This window comes from Herpailurus yagouaroundi, unplaced genomic scaffold (assembly GCF_014898765.1).
Source record: "Herpailurus yagouaroundi ecotype Mexico unplaced genomic scaffold, PumYag 213, whole genome shotgun sequence".
NCBI lineage: Eukaryota > Metazoa > Chordata > Mammalia > Carnivora > Felidae > Herpailurus > Herpailurus yagouaroundi.
In genome coordinates, this window is record NW_024412444.1 from 10275856 (window position 1) to 10290518 (window position 14663).

At 38.5% G+C, this 14663-nt stretch overlaps 2 protein-coding genes across 8 annotated transcripts in view; one reads left to right on the forward strand and one right to left on the reverse strand.

Moving 5' to 3' along the window:
- ACOX2 (acyl-CoA oxidase 2) overlaps positions 1-3071 on the forward strand; it is a 30759-nt gene extending 27688 nt beyond the window's left edge. For all 3 annotated transcript variants that reach the window (XM_040454604.1, XM_040454605.1, XM_040454606.1), the window contains one exon: positions 2564-3071. In XM_040454604.1, coding sequence (XP_040310538.1) covers positions 2564-2626 — 63 coding nt within the window. In that variant the 3' untranslated portion in view covers positions 2627-3071. The remainder of the gene's footprint in view (positions 1-2563) is intronic.
- A 2081-nt stretch (positions 3072-5152) lies between these two features.
- KCTD6 (potassium channel tetramerization domain containing 6) overlaps positions 5153-14663 on the reverse strand; it is an 11024-nt gene continuing 1513 nt past the window's right edge. For 2 of the 5 annotated variants that reach the window (XM_040454621.1, XM_040454616.1), the window contains exons 2-3: positions 7833-7902; positions 5153-6566 (exon numbers count right to left, since the gene is read on the reverse strand). In XM_040454621.1, the coding sequence (XP_040310555.1) occupies positions 5880-6566; positions 7833-7859 (714 nt within the window). In that variant the 5' untranslated portion in view covers positions 7860-7902 and the 3' untranslated portion in view covers positions 5153-5879. Of the gene's footprint in view, positions 6567-7832; positions 7903-12558; positions 14453-14663 lie in introns of those variants that run through there. The other 3 variants (XM_040454620.1, XM_040454618.1, XM_040454617.1) reach the window with 3 other exon arrangements.

Genomic DNA, 14663 nt, shown 5'->3' on the forward strand with positions numbered 1-14663 from the left:
AAGAGAGAATACCAGAACTCTAGGTCATTAACAGAAGGGGAGGACTCATAAAATCCTAATAGTCTGGGGCCTGCGTCCCAGACTCTCTGCTGTAAGCCTCACTGGGAAAGGTTATGAATGTCAATGACTACAATAAGCAGAGTAAAGAAATAAACCCTATATTCAGAATTCAGTAACTAATACTTAATAGATTTGATACAGATGATCAAAATAATAGTCTATAGATACACAACAGATTATTTTAAGGTCTATGGTGCAAATAGGTTTTCAGATAGTGAGGCTTACTTTTTTACCCCTTAGGTCAAATTTCAAAAAAGGTGTCTTACTTAACACCTTATAAAATTGGCAACTCTCAGGCTTTCATTCACACTTAGCATGGTGTTAGACTTGCTCTTTGCATTTTGCATCCTGTCATACCTCATGGCTTAATTTAACACGATTATCTAAAGTTGTAACAGAACTGGTTACCTCCAAGAGGCTTGTCAGATAGAAGGCCAATCAATCCATTTTGGTCATTCCCTGTCTCCAAGAAGGCATCCTTTTAACTCAACAATATAAAGAACTTACCTAAAGAACATATGATACATTTACTTCTTAATACAGTTAATCTACTTGTGCTGTGTTACTTTTTCTAATAATTACATCTCCCTACTTTCTAATATTTAAATCGTGTCATAAAACGACAGCAGTCCTCCTACTCCAGATTAGCTCCTGTGGTCTAAGGATAAGTGTATGCTCTTTGGTGCTCCGGAGAAAAACTGACTGCTGTAACACCTGTCAGCAAATGCTGACGTATCTAGCTCAAACCTGCTTAACTAGCAACACAAGGAAATATGCCACTTCTTCTGATTCCTCATCTTCACTAAAGAACATAGGGAGCATTCTTATTTGTTTTACTTCCTTTCTAACCTTTATTTTAAAAGCATTTAATCTGGATACTATATGAGGGCAGGCTTACGTAAATGAGGGGCATGACTGGCCTACAGCATCAACAGATAAAACATTATGCACTTCATCCCATTCACTTTTCTCTTTTCCCTACCTCCTGCTACTTGACTGTGAACAGAATGGACTCTTCCTCTTCCTAACTCCAGGATCTAGCTCAGAGTAGACACTTTGCATTTATGGAATAAATGAACATAGTTTTATGACCCACACAGTAAGATGAAGGAACCTGCTGCACACACATTGCTACAGACTCTGACCATCTTGGCTTACATCACCTTGCTACAAAGGTGACAGGTACAGCAACGTGGCTCTTCCATGCACAGCAGTTTAGGAATGTGAGATTACAAATGACCTTGGGGAAATGTCTCCAGTTAGTTAAAATGAGTCAGTTGACTGCTAATATATATATATATAATCTTATGTTACTGGCTCCTCAAGAGTCCACCAAAATAGCACTTCAAGGTATATTTTTCTAATCTGCTATAATTTTGAAGCTGCAGTAAGAGACATTTTTCCTCATCTGCACTAGTAGAAAATGGCACACTGCAGGTATTTCAAATACATTAAAACAACAACTACGTTGAACCTGCCTTGGAGACACAAAAGTACAAACAGGAATATATTTCACTGATATTTTCTACCAAAAGAAAAGTGCTATGCTAAGTTAAATGTCTTAGAACCATAAGACAGTCTCTCTTCTAGCTGGGGCAGGTTGAGTGTTGAGCTTTATCCCTAGACAGAATGATGCGCTCTCTCATGGTTCACTCTAGCCATGGTGTGTTATTTGGCTTTCCCCCCCCCCCCAATCTGGATGCTATTTCAAGCCAGGTTCTCCAAAGTGAGCTACAAAAGGTTGTTCCTGCTCCGTACATGAACTCATATTTAAGTGATTCCCTATAGATACAAACAGTGCAGGAATCACTGGGGATATTTTCAAAACAAGAATCCTATTTCCCCCAATTATTCTGTTGTAAAAATGTGTCCAAGTAATTGCTAGATGCATTAAACATACTTACCGATTCATTCATTCAGTCATTCAACAAGTATTTGTTGAGCATATGCCACATGACAGAAACTATTCTTGGTACCAAGGCTACAGGGGAGAACAAAAAAGTCACAAACACCGTCTTCAATGAGGAGCTTAAAGTTTTTAGCCTAGACAAGCAAAAAAGTAAATAAACAATATAAAAGATGAAGCTAGAGCTGGGCAGGAAAGAATCAAGACATACATTAGAGAACAATGGGAGATAATGTGATCTGAGAGTACCTTGCCCACCTGGCTCCGCCTTCTGGCCCCTTGCTTTGTGGGTAAATGTTCAATTTCAAAGAACCTCAAAAAGTCAGGCATTTTATTTGTATTAAATTCCAAAAGCAAATGATAAGCTGTTTCTTAATTGGCCACCTGCATACAATTTAAAATCTGCATGAGAAAAGGAAGGATGCCCTTTGGAAAAAATGTTCCCCATATGTTCACACAAAATAGGTTTAAAAAATAATTTTTAAAATTAAGCATCTTATGTAATGTTACTTTTTTTAAATGAAAAACTTAATTTGAAGGTAAAAGTCATTAATCCTGACAGATATAGCCTAACAATGCACTTTTTTCTACAAACAGGGGAACCCTGCCTATGAGAAATATTTAAGACCACTATTACAAAGTTCGAGAGCCAAGCTGTGAAATAATCAGCAGCATTCAAGAGGCACCACCATGTGATAATGGCACTATTTAATGGCATATATAGCATTAATGGCATATATAGCATTAAATTTTAAAGTATACTTCATATACACTTTATATATTTCCAAGTATGTATACATTTATATCTTTTTGGTTTTTTCAAGTAAGCTCTACGCCCAACACAGGGCTTGAAATCACGACCCCAAGATCAAGAGTCTGCCGTCTCAGCCAGCTAGGCGCCCAATAAAGTGTGTATTTTTTTAAAGAGAATCATTATCTTTTAGAGACATAGTCTGAAATGAATGAAACATCTGTGATTTACTTTAAGATAATCCATGGGAGGAAAAAAAAGAGCAAATAGTTGAAGATGATCAATGGGTACATGAATGTTTGCACTATTCTCTTTACTTCTGAATATGTTTGAAATAAAAAATAGTAGCACTATCCATTGGTAGTTTCTATTTTGTTAAACACCAGGGTTTTAGGTCTTTAAAAAAAACTCAATGAACTTATTAGTTATCACGTCTATAGCACACATTTATCTGAGGCTTAAAAGCACATAAACAATGTGTGCAAACAAAATCCTCCGAAAGTGCCTAATACTCTAAATAAAATGTAGAGTCCTGAGAATACAACTAAATATCAGTTTTTGAAAATCAACTCTTTCACGGTGAAAACAACTTAAATTTTCCTCAGGGGAGCCTGGGTGGCTCAGTCAGTTAAGCTTCTGACTTTGGCTCAGGTCATGATCTCACAGTTCGTGAGTTCGAGCCCCATGTCAGGCTGTGCTGACAGCTGAGCCTGGAGCCTGCTTGGGATTCTGTGTCTCCCTCTCTCTCTGCCCCTCCCCCACTCACACTCTGTCTCTCTCAAAAATAAACATTAGAAAAAATTTTTAATTTCCCAAAAGAAGATATAATTGTCTCAAATTACCCAAATATAATCAAACTACATTTTTCATGTTGTCCAAGTAAATAAAACAATCAAAATTAAATGCCACCAGACACATAAAATTGCAAAAAATCTCAGCTGGCTACTTTCTCTAATTTATTCATAAAAATAATCATTCAGTTGTTAATAATTAACAAATCTGAGAAATTTTATCAAAAACAAACTTCTCCCCAGTAAAATGGTCACAGAAGAAACCTCGTAAGTTTTAAACTTTTGAAATCCTGGAACAACTAATATTAATCCCATTTCTATATCTATTTTCAATTCAAATCATTGTCTTGCATTTACCTCAGCTAACTCAACAACACATAAGTGGCTGAATATGTTTTTTTAGGTAACCTCTAATCAGTTTGAAGTATGAGACAATTTTCTAAAAAGATAACCTCATCCTAGCACATTTACTGGAACCACAGCAACCTGCCAATAACATGAAGAGATATAGACTGAAGACAGTTTAGCTGAAGATGGTGAAAAAGGGGTAATTATAGGTTTCTGGATGTTGGTCATTTGTCAAATCTTAAAATAAATTTTCAGAGAGACACGGGCAAAAATGGATATAGGTAAGTATTTTCATCCTCTTAGGGACAGAATCTCAGAATGTTCTCATAAAGAGGACGTAAGGAGGACCCTACTCGAGGGCACACAGCCTCAGAACTCCATACTTCCCCTAGAAAATAGGAAAGGGGTGCCTGGGCGGCTCAGTCAGTTGAGCATCTGACTCTTGATTTCAGCTCAGGTCACAATCCTGTGGTTGTGGAATCAAGCCCCGCATTGGGCTCCACATCCCTGCCTGAGATTTCTCTCCCTCTCTCTCTCTCTCTCCCCCTCTCTCTCTCTCCCCCTCTGCCTCCCTCCTCTGCTCACGCTCTCCCTCTCTCTCTAAAATAATAATTTAAAAAATTAAAAAAAAAAAAGGGAAACAGGGAAGAAATTACAGGATTTCTTTTATAAGGTGTTCTGGTAAACTAGGAAGTCACGCTGTAGCTAAACTAATCCTTCCTATAACCTCCAAGAAAGACAATCAAATCAACTATTCAAAATAAAACTACAGTGAAATAAATAAAAGTACATACGTATCTCCAACTGCTCCAGAGTCTCCACTCACTGCAGTTTTTCTCCTCAGAAACGGACTTAACTGTAATAATAAAATATATTTGTGGGCCACCATAACGCTATGAGAATAAAGTGGCTAAAGAGGCAATCTGTCCCTGTGCTCAGTACGAAGCTTAGAATAAGAGTCATATTCAGTGCTGACAATTGGTGGCTTACTGAAGAAAAATCTATAATCTTCAACCTAAGTCCTATTTGAGAAAATTTATCAAACTATTATGCTCACTGTTCAAGTATGCATTATTTTAGATAAAACTACTAATTCCATCCATTCCTGCTCCAGTAACACAGTACAGTTCTGTAGACTGCATCCTAAGGTTCTACAGAATCCTCCTGAGTCAAATACAAATGTGCTACAGGCAGTATATACACTGGGACATAAACCAAATAATGTGTACTTTACACAAGGAATATAATATTCCCCCCTTAAGTAACAATAATCAACAAATACAAACCTAATTTTCATATTTCATTTTTTATTAGTTTTTTTTTTTTTTTTTTTCTTCCTGGTAGACAGTACACTTGGGAATTATACTGCACCACGCATAAGAAGTAAGAGTTCTACCACAGGGACATTTTGTATTCAGAATCCAATATAAATATTTCTAGTCAGACATTTCCATGGCTACAGATATTTGGTTGCTTGATTTATATGCATAGAAAGAAACAGTTGTCATAACTGTAAAAAGCAGTACTTAACAAGTACTTTTAAATGACTGGAACAGTTTTCCTTTAATATTACAATACTGCTTATTGGTTTGGAAACTAGGTCACCCTACATGATATTTTGATTTTTGTCAAAGGCATCATGAGTACTCTGTTTATTCTTTCATGCCTGCATTTTTAGCCTTCTAGTTAAGTTAGGGACCATTTAATCAGAAATCATTGTAGCACTGTAATAAAAAAAAAGCTCTGTTAAGAGTAGATTATATACCATAATGATTTTCATACTTCTTTTTATAAAAAAGGTATCTGGAGGCTCTGAACAGGCACATGCATACTCAAGGTAAAGGGAACAAAACATAGAGGAGTCTGCTAAAGCACAAAACTTCCTTCTGGTCCTCAATGCCTTCAAATAAATACAGATATTTAAAAAAAATTCCCACACTGTGATTAAAAAAAAAAAAAAAAAAATCAGTCTCTTCCATGTCCTGGAGAGTCAGTTTCCAGGAACTTCTCCCAGGCTTAGAGATCAGTCATCGGTCTTCCGGGCCAGCCGACAGAAAGTCCAGTTGTGCTCCACTGTGTTCTCATTGGCCCGCTCACTCATGTGATGCACTCGGGTGTTGCGAATCGTGAAACCTTGTTTTGTGATGTATTCCATCAGATGGACCCGGAGAGAAACTTCCTGGTGATAATCACAGGGTCCAAAAGTAAAGGAAACCTGGCAATCTCTGGTGTCCATCATGTGCTTATTCCACTTCGTAAAATAGTTTGAGATACCTTCTAGTAAGGAATGGACCTTGGTGGTGATGGTTAATTGAGTTATGATGACAGCTACTGGATTGGAGTACTTAGAAAGCTTCCGAGTACTAGATAACTCCACAACTTCTTCAAAAGTATCCATAGGATACAAAGGCTTAGGGTCATTGAGACACTGAATCAGGGGCTCAATCTGATAAAAATCTGCTTCTTTCCGAAGCAGATCAAATTCCTTAAAATCCAGGGGTAAGGTCAACTCTGAAGTTCTTAAGAAATTGAGGACGTATCGGAAAAGAGGTCCGTCTCGGTCAATGAAGTAATTGCCTTGAGGGTCCCGAGCTGTGGGGAAGTCCCCCCCAAACATAGCTCCAAGCATAGAATCCGGGTAACGCGTCAATGTAGTGAGAGACGTGGTATACAAGTGTCCACCTACATTTAACGTGACTGGGTCAGTCATCTGAAATTTTTAAAAAATGATCAGTCATCTGAAATTTCTTAAATCTTAACTTTGACAAATTAAGAAAATTAATGGTAACAAGCAAAGCAAAAGATTCCTTCAGGCTATAATGTACTTAGCAATCCTATAACGCAAAACAGCTTTACTGTTAATGATAAACCAACCCAGATAAAGGGATCTAACGTTTTTTTTTTCCGTAGGAAAAGGCTAAATCTAATTCATTAAAGCCTTACCCTAAAAATGGACGGTAATGAAGCCTTACCCTAAAAATGACTTCCAAAGCCATTTACTTTCAGGCCCAGTATCTACAGAGAAGTTTTTAGGTCAAACCAGACTATGGGAAGAGAAAGGCCAAACTGAAATATACTCATTTTTTTCTGATTTAAAAAAAGAGAGAGAGACTTTATTTTAACTCAATTTAACACATAATAAAAATGACTTGATAATATAAAGATACCTACTTTAAATACTTACTTTGTTTTTCCCACTCAAAAAAGAAGAAATTGTAACATTTTAAAAATAAAAATTTGTGCAGTCCTAATCTTTATAATTTAGCCATGGAAATAACAGTGTCAAATACTAAATTAGAATACAGTTTAGTCAACACAATCTCATATATTCAAAGGCAGCTTTCAAATTTTATAACCTGATAGCATATTCACTTTTGTACATTAACGTTGCAATCTGACCTTTACCAGCTTCTCTAAATAATACATACCTTCCATTTTAGAAATTATATTTAAGAAAAAAATAAAATAAAAATAAAGACAGACAGACTTCAGGTACCAGGCAAGTGAAATATTTCTTACCAAAGGAAAACAAAAATTGGAAGACATGCACATCAAGAAAGTACAGATAGGAGAAGTGGCACATTCTCCACCTTTAACTTCCCTAACACAAGAAAATATCCTCTATACCATTACCTACTTGACTATTTTAATAGTCACTACTCTACAAAGGAAGAGTTTTAAGAACAACACACTTTAAAGACCAAAAGGTCCTTAAACTAAGCTCATGATGATGAGCTTTCTCAAGTGACTATAAAAAGTGACCTGGAGAGTTCATACTGACTTTGCCTACATAAAAACACCAAACTAAACAAAAACACCCCCAAAATAATCTGAACTAATTAAGGGGGAGGGGGTGTTGCACTAATTTACAATTTTCATTCTTATAAGATGTGTTATACCTAAGAATACAGAAGAAGGAAAAGATACACAAAAATTATTTGCCAGCCTTCAAAACGCATCTGCAAAAGCCTCTCACCATATAGCCCCAGTCTCCATTATCCATCTGCTCCAGCGCTGCGTCTCAGGGAGCCCAGGTTCCAGGGAAACTTGGGGAAGAGAAAAAGACATATGATAGAGCATTTAACCATGAAAACAGCGAAGGATTTTTCCACCCAACAGAGCAGGCCAACCACCAGAGAACTATTCATCTTTGCTCAACCAAAACCAGCTATAGGGCAAAGATCTGGAGAAGAAAGCATTCCTTTGGAACTTCTACTCATACCTAAGAGATTGACCATCTTTAGAGAAAAAAATTATCCTATGCTTAGGGAAGGAGGAAGAGCCTAGTTAGTAAACCAGTCATTCAAATTCTACCTACGCTCTCTGAAAATTCAATTTTTAGAATTTCTACAGGAGAACATTACGATTAACTCTACAGCCTTATTCTGGTGGTGCAAACCTATAATGATCCTTATCAAAAAGCTGGTTTAAGAGAAAGGGAAAAAGAGAAAGTTCTTTTTCATCCATTAGGCAAACTATACAAACTATCCAGCTATACAAACTAAACATCTCAGTAAAAGTATTAAAAGTCATGAACCTCCAAGACTTCAAGTGACACCAGTATCACTCCAAGAGAAATATATCAGAATGGTATTTCTTTTACAACATTAAAAAAAATAATTATACTTTTAATAATGATATATTTCATTCGGTACAATAATAAAACAAACAGAAAACAATGTAAATGCCAAATCATTAGAGCACAATTTGGAACAAAAAGAACCTCACAAATCTGGTTGCGAGTTACTCAGCTGGCACTTACGGAGAGGTAGCCTGAAGACATTGATAAACACCCAGACACTAATGATGCCTGTTTGAATTTATTTTTATCTACAATTCAAAAGCACTTAAACACTTTCCCAGCTATGGAATTGGTTCAGTCAGTCCCCTCTCACACACATCATTCTCCAAATCAACCGGCAAAACAAACTGCAGAGCAAATTTCAAAAGCTCTGGCAAGAGACAGTCAGAAACATGAACTTATCGGTTATTTATCCAGGAAAAGCACTGGCTTTTTAATATGGTCTTTGAACAGATTCACTTTTCCCACTTTTAGAGAAATCTGGCACACTATTCCCTGGCTGCAGAAGATCACAAAGGCTCTTTCTCAAAAAGGTCACTCAGGCATGTAGAGAACATTTGCATAGCACAGCATGGGCTGAAATCAGAGCCTGAAGCATCTATTTTTCCACCTTGCACATTCTTCAAAGAAAACAAGCTAAAATGTGGACCAGACAACGTGCAGTCAGGTTTTATTCTCCATACTCAGCAGTTGGATATAGATAGGCCTCCACATGCTACAGGGTGAGAAATGGAACAAATGTCAAATTCAGGGCTGTTGTGACAACTTTTCATTCCTCTGACTTGCTTCACAGCACTTGAAGTAAATAGAAACAAGAAAACAGGCTTTACCAATTTACATTATGTGCATCCGATTCAGTACATGATACAGTGGACAGAGCAATAACTGATTTTATTTTTTTTTTAATGTTTATTTATTTTGAGAGAGAGAGAAAGAGTCCGGGGGGGGGGGGGGGGGAGTAGTAAGTTAGGGGTAGAGAGAATCCCAAGCAGGCTCTGCACTATGCAGCCCAGAGCCCAATCGGGGCTTGATCTCGGGAACCATGATATCATGACTTGAGCCAGACGCTCAACTGACTAAGCCATCCAGGCCCTCCAGTAATGAAGTGATTTAAAAGGCCAGTCATCCAAAAGTTCTGATAACAGGCTCATCTCTGGCATCTTCCCATCACCCAGAGTATTTATTCCTGACAGCCTCAAAAATAGATGAGTCAGGGCACCTGGGTGGCTCAGCTGGCTAAGCATACAACTCAGGTCATGATCTCATAGTTTGTGGGTTCGAGCCCCACATAAGGCTCTGCACTGCACTGACAGCACAGAGCCTGCTTGGGATATTCTCTCTCTCTCTCTCTCTCTCTCTCTCTCTCTCTCTGCCCCTCCTCTACTGTTGCTCTCTCTCGAAATAAATAAACATTTTAAAAAATAATTCAGTCAACTGAGACATTTATTATAGGTCCCCTGCGGGGCGGGGAGTGTGCAATGCGGATACACAGAAATAGGGAAGATACAATCCTTGCCTTCATGGAGCTTTCTATCTGTGAAGAAAGGCAACATGCAACAACTGTACAGAATTCAGAAGTGCTACATAATGGATGGACTAGCAAAGGCCTTTGGGAAGAAAGAGCAAGAACACTTCCAAATGGGAGGACTTCAGGAAGAGCTCGCTCAGTGGAACTCTGCAGGAATATTTGGACAACCTTAGAGAAGGGATTCCAATGTGAAGAAACAATTTAAATAAAAAGAGGTAGAACTTTTTCTCCCACAACATTCTTGATACAATTAAGTAGTGCATGAATTACTGTACCTATTTTAGAGATGCAAAATAGAGAAACAGATTAAATGACTTTCTCAAGTTTCCACAGTTGGAAAGTAACTAAAAACTTAGATTTTCTGACTCCTAGTCTAGATCTTTCTATAAATCGCCTCTTTGGGTGGAATTTGAAAGAACTGAATCCAAGAAACAAAAAGCTGAAAGGACTAATTTTAGACACCCTCACAGGTAGATTTTATTTACAAATTTAATAGGAACTGAGTCTAAGTGAGCAGTCACAATGGGTTTGTAAAAATTCCCCTGAGGAAAAATAACAAGAACCTACTCACTATCATGACTGAAGACTGGTGTCCTCTGTCTTAAGTGAAGTAAAGAACTTTAAACCAGGAATATCCGAATGGTTAAGTGAGAAATGGGAGACCAAAGACAAAGGAAAAAAACAGATATCATCAATGTTACAACTCTTGTGCAAGGTCTGTCCACTATTAACCTTTTCCCCCCGACTTTTTACCGCTAAACCAAAACAAGGTAACTCTTTAGCAATCATAAAAAGAAAATTAGATGATGCCTTTGAATCTGTTCCACAGCAAAAGCCAAGGTTCTGTTCCAATACAAAGAAGTAATGAAACCTCAAGCCTAATTATTCAAGAAAGCAATTATGGGAACCTATATAAACCCATGTTTCTTAAAAAGCACCCAAAAGTCGGGGCGCCTGGGTGGCGCAGTTGGTTAAGCGTCCGACTTCAGCCAGGTCACGATCTCGCGGTCTGTGAGTTCGAGCCCCGCATCGGGCTCTGGGCTGATGGCTCAGAGCCTGGAGCCTGTTTCTGATTCTGTGTCTCCCTCTCTCTCTGCCCCTCCCCCGTTCATGCTCTGTCTCTCTCTGTCCCAAAAAAAATAAAAAATAAACGTTAAAAAAAATTAAAAAAAAAAAAAAAGCACCCAAAAGTCTCCCTACATTTGTGTATAAGATGCAGATACATCAAAATAAAATGAAGTTATTATTAGTCACTTCCAAAAACAATGACTAAACTGTCCAAAAAAATCAAACTGTTCACTAAAGAGCTCTAAGGGAAAAAAAAAATAGTATTGATAAAGTTTAAATTTTATCCCTACTCCTTACTTCTAAACATTCTCTGTGGAGATGCTTAGATACAGCAAGAAACAAACCAAAACAAGCAGTTAGATTCCTGGTCACCCAATAACTGCACAATCAGCCTCTATATCGATGACTATTAGGAACATCTCAGAGATAGTACACATGAATGAAATAAAACATAATCTGAAAGAATTTCTGGAATAGCGGCAATTCCTTCTACTAAATCATTTTTTCAGAGCTGCTAACTATTAGAAAATGATTCATTTGCTTTTCATCTTCTCCCCCTTCTGGCACAATCTCCAGTGGAGGGCTTAATGAGAAGTTAAATGACCACAAGACAGGCAGCAGAAGGAAGATCTTAAAATGGGCATCAAATGGGCCTGTTTTACTTGATGAAGACAAAGAAAAATCTAATATTCCAGAATATTTGCCGGGAATGGAGATTATGAGGGTAACAATGAAAAAAATTTTCCTTTAAAGTGACTCTCCTTACTAAAGATCATTTTAAACAACAACGAATGCAACCAAGCCCAAACAATTGTAAAGTTCAAAGAAAGGTTTCTGACCCTTAAAAATCAGTCCCACCTGAAAATATCTGACTGTAGGTGCAAACAAAATTCTTTTTTTTTAAGATTATCCTCAGGGACTTTTTTTTTTTTTAAGTTTATTTATTTATTTTGAGAGAGAGAGAGAGAGAGTGGGAGAGGGGTACCGGAAGGAAGCAGTACTGGAAATTCACCCACATTTAAGCTTCAAAGGTTAATCATGACAAATGTGTAAATTCTGAAGGTGTAATGTTAGCAGATAATTAAACTACGGAAAATACATACTGAAGAATTTTTAAAGGCCTTAAAAGAAATTGCTAAGAATTTTCTAAAGTTGCAAATCTGAAAAATGCCCAATTCAACAAGTTAGTAACTTAAAGAATAACCTGAGAACGCCTGAAAGCCATTCTCCTCATCACTGCAGAATTCCAATCAAGCTTTTGGTTATGATGAACTAATTTTACATAAATATTCTGAGTTTATCATTTCTGCTACAGACTACAACTAAGAATTCTCCCAGGCAAAAGTCCTACTCCTATATTACAACTTACACATCAGAACACACACCTCCAAACTTGAATAAATAATAAAAACCTATAACTACTGCCTACCCAAAGTTCCCAGGTAGCCCTTACAAAATGCCTTTCTACTGAAATCTCTGTGTCTGGCATTCAGAAAAGACCCAATAAATTCCATCTACACATACCTTCAAAATTACCTTTGTACGGAATTCCTCTGTTCTTGAAACATGGGTGTTTGAAAGTGAAATACTTTTTATAGTAACTAGTTCAGCAACATCTAAAGGAGTCTTTTGGGTTGATGTTCACATACAGGCTGACACAAGTAGCCAGGCACACAAGGAGAATGTGATTATGGTGTTAGGTTATCCTTAACCATACCAACACAGAAATAGATGGTTTTTTCCTAAAACGAATTGTTTCTTCTCTCTCCTCTCTCCATGCAGTCTACAGGAAAGGCGCTCTACGTTGAAAACATGACCTTAAAGCTAAAGAGCTATCGCAAATAGTCACAAAATCAGAAGACACCTCTTACCCTCAGTTTCTACAAAATAAAATGGGATAATACCGCCTTCCACAAAACAGTTTTACCACCAAGTCATAATACAAAGGCAACAACCGACCCGCAGGGTAAAAGATCAGGACTAGGGGTTCTGAAGTCACATGCAGGCCAGTGCAGAGGAAAGAGAACTGCTCCCCAGAGAGGATCTGTATCCCACTTCTGCTCCATTACTAATTATGAGACCCTGAATAAATCCCTCTTTAAACCCAGCTTCTTCTTTGCAGAAAAGGAGAAAATAAGCAAGAGCATGAATAGAACGCCATTTGTAAACTGGCAAGTATTAAACAAATGTGAAAATACTAGTGGCAGTAGCATAAACAAGATTTCTGTGGTAAATTGAAAAACTTGGGTGTGTGAACACAAGTAATTTAGAGCCCTAGTGTGGAAACAAGGCAAACATGGAAGAGAAGGCCTCTTAATCTGCTTCCCACCTCCCCGGGTCCTCCTTTCTCCAGAGCTCCAGAAGACCAAATTACAGGTAAAGAGGAGCGTCTGGCTTTTATAGAGACCACCAGACATCTGAGCTGTTGATCACAGAAGGAACTTCTCTAAAGCATGACTCAGGATTATCTCCAAGGTAAAGCCAAAACCAAATAATATGTGCATTCTGTTTTAAACAGACTCTCAATATCAAAATTCAAGACACACTGAGGGATCTGTAGAAGGACTCACCCTAGGGTTCCTTTATTTAGTAATGCTATGGGTAAAATATGACTTGTGAAAATTTCAATCACACAAATCTTAGATATGGCAGTCCTCCCCACTCAATCCTTAATATCTATGGCATTACGTAAAATGAACTATTAGTATGGGCTGGTAGTTCCCAACCAGAGAGCAAGTTGTCTCAAACTACCAACCTTACAGATAAAAAGATTTTCCTTTTCCTCGTTACATATTTGTTCCTTTGAAAACATCAATCTTGGGCTCGGGCCTGTGCTAAATGCTGTCCCCTAGCTTCTTTCCTATTCTGTGATCACACTTGAGCATTTGTGACAATCAATCAATCAATCAATAAATAAATAAATAAATATGCCAAGGGGAAACGGGAGGAGATAGTCGGGCTACCCCAACATTCCTGGCCAAGCCAGGTCACCCTGGGTCTGTTTGCCGCTCAAACCTCTTCGACCACAAAGTCCTAAAATTGGATTTATCAACTTGTTCTAGAACACCTATACTTGAACAGAAACATGATAACTTCAGCAGAATATCCAAAGAGGATCTCTGTTTCGTTTCTCCCGTCCCACCCTTAGACACAACCTCCACCACCGTCAGCCCAGCAGGTGCTTCAGGGGCTCCCCATTACCAGGGTCATTTATCACCTCTGACATCAAGCATTCAAAATACCAAGACACACAAATCTGAGCATAAAGAACTCAGCTGCAGAGTGGGTCTTTGGGGGCGGAAAACCCCCCTAAGGCAGGGCTCAGAAGCCCTGTCATAGCCTTTAAATTAGGGCAAACGGTGGCCAATAAGCGCCACCACCCCCCTCCCCCCAAAAACCAATCATTTTCACGCAAAACTCGAGGTGTCCCCGTCCGGGCCGTGCTTCGCTGTTGCCCCACAGGCAAAGTCCCCCCACCCCAACCCGGTGTGGGACACAAAATGCTCGGGGCCCTGGCGGGGGGGGGGGGGGGCGCGCCCCGAGGTCGCGAACGCGGGTCCGCTGAAGCCGCACGTCCCCGCGGGGCGGGCCCGGGAATCTGCGCCCAGCCCGGCCGCTCGGCCGCGGGC